The 913-nt window shown below is 53.7% G+C and overlaps 1 protein-coding gene across 6 annotated transcripts in view; it reads left to right on the plus strand.

The window, feature by feature from the left end:
* Positions 1–913, plus strand: part of phldb1b (pleckstrin homology-like domain, family B, member 1b) — a 111082-nt gene that overhangs the window by 92412 nt on the left and 17757 nt on the right. For 5 of the 6 annotated variants that reach the window (XM_005752324.1, XM_005752328.1, XM_005752327.1 and 2 more), the window contains 2 exons: positions 406–522; positions 608–713. In XM_005752324.1, the coding sequence (XP_005752381.1) occupies positions 406–522; positions 608–713 (223 nt within the window). The remainder of the gene's footprint in view (positions 1–405; positions 523–607; positions 714–913) is intronic. The other variant, XM_005752325.1, reaches the window with a different exon arrangement.

Consider the following 913-nt stretch of genomic DNA (forward strand, 5'->3'; position numbering starts at 1 on the left):
TCTGTGTGTGTGTGTCTGTGTCTGTGTGTGTGTGTCTGTGTCTGTGTGCGTCTGTGTGTGTGTGCGTCTGTGTCTGTGTGTGTGTGCGTCTGTGTGTGTCTGTGTGCATGTGTGATAGTTTTACTGGGACTCATTGACAGTCCCAGCTGTCAGCAGGAGGGTCTTTATATTACATTTAATGGTACCAGTATCCGCTGGTGTCACCCAGTTAGTCGCTCACAGCAGCAACAGACCAAACTGGTACGGCTCTGAAATCAACGCTGTGTGTGAAGCGAGGACGCTGCAGGATCGTACCGCCGCTCTGAAACACTCGCGCTCTACATGCAGCTCATTCAGTTCCAGCTTTGCTCTGTAAGAACGTTTGTCATGTCTGTCTCTAACTTCCTGCACGCGCTCCTCGTTCAGGTGTTCCGCTCCAAGCTGGACGCCGATCCCGGCTTTTCCTTCCACCAGCCTAAGTCCGGCTCTGCTTCCCCCCTGCAGCATGGAGCAGCAACGCTGGGACGCAACACGGGCTCCAAGGTAGGCCGTTGGTTTCTAACTGCCAGCCTTTACTGGAGCCTAAAGCTTCATGAACCACAATCACAGCCGTCTTTGTTTGACCCAGCAGAGCCCCCTGCTGGCGGTCGGCAGCACCGGAAGCCTCCCCAGGAACCTGGCTGCAACGCTGCAGGACATCGAGACCAAGAGGCAGCTGGCTCTGCAGCAGAAAGGTAACCGGCCGACCTCAGTGTCAGTAACTGCTCACTGCTAACACATCGCACATGGTGGCTACTCATTAGCCATAAATGACATCCGCTCTGAAGCACACGGATTCATGGTTACAGCGACTTGCAAAAGTATTGGGCCCCTTGAACTTTCCCACATTTTGTCACATTACAGCCACAAACATGAACCTGCAACATGCACCTGT

This window comes from Pundamilia nyererei, unplaced genomic scaffold (genome assembly GCF_000239375.1).
Source record: "Pundamilia nyererei isolate P.nyererei 1_Seehausen unplaced genomic scaffold, PunNye1.0 scaffold00353, whole genome shotgun sequence".
Lineage (NCBI taxonomy): Eukaryota > Metazoa > Chordata > Actinopteri > Cichliformes > Cichlidae > Pundamilia > Pundamilia nyererei.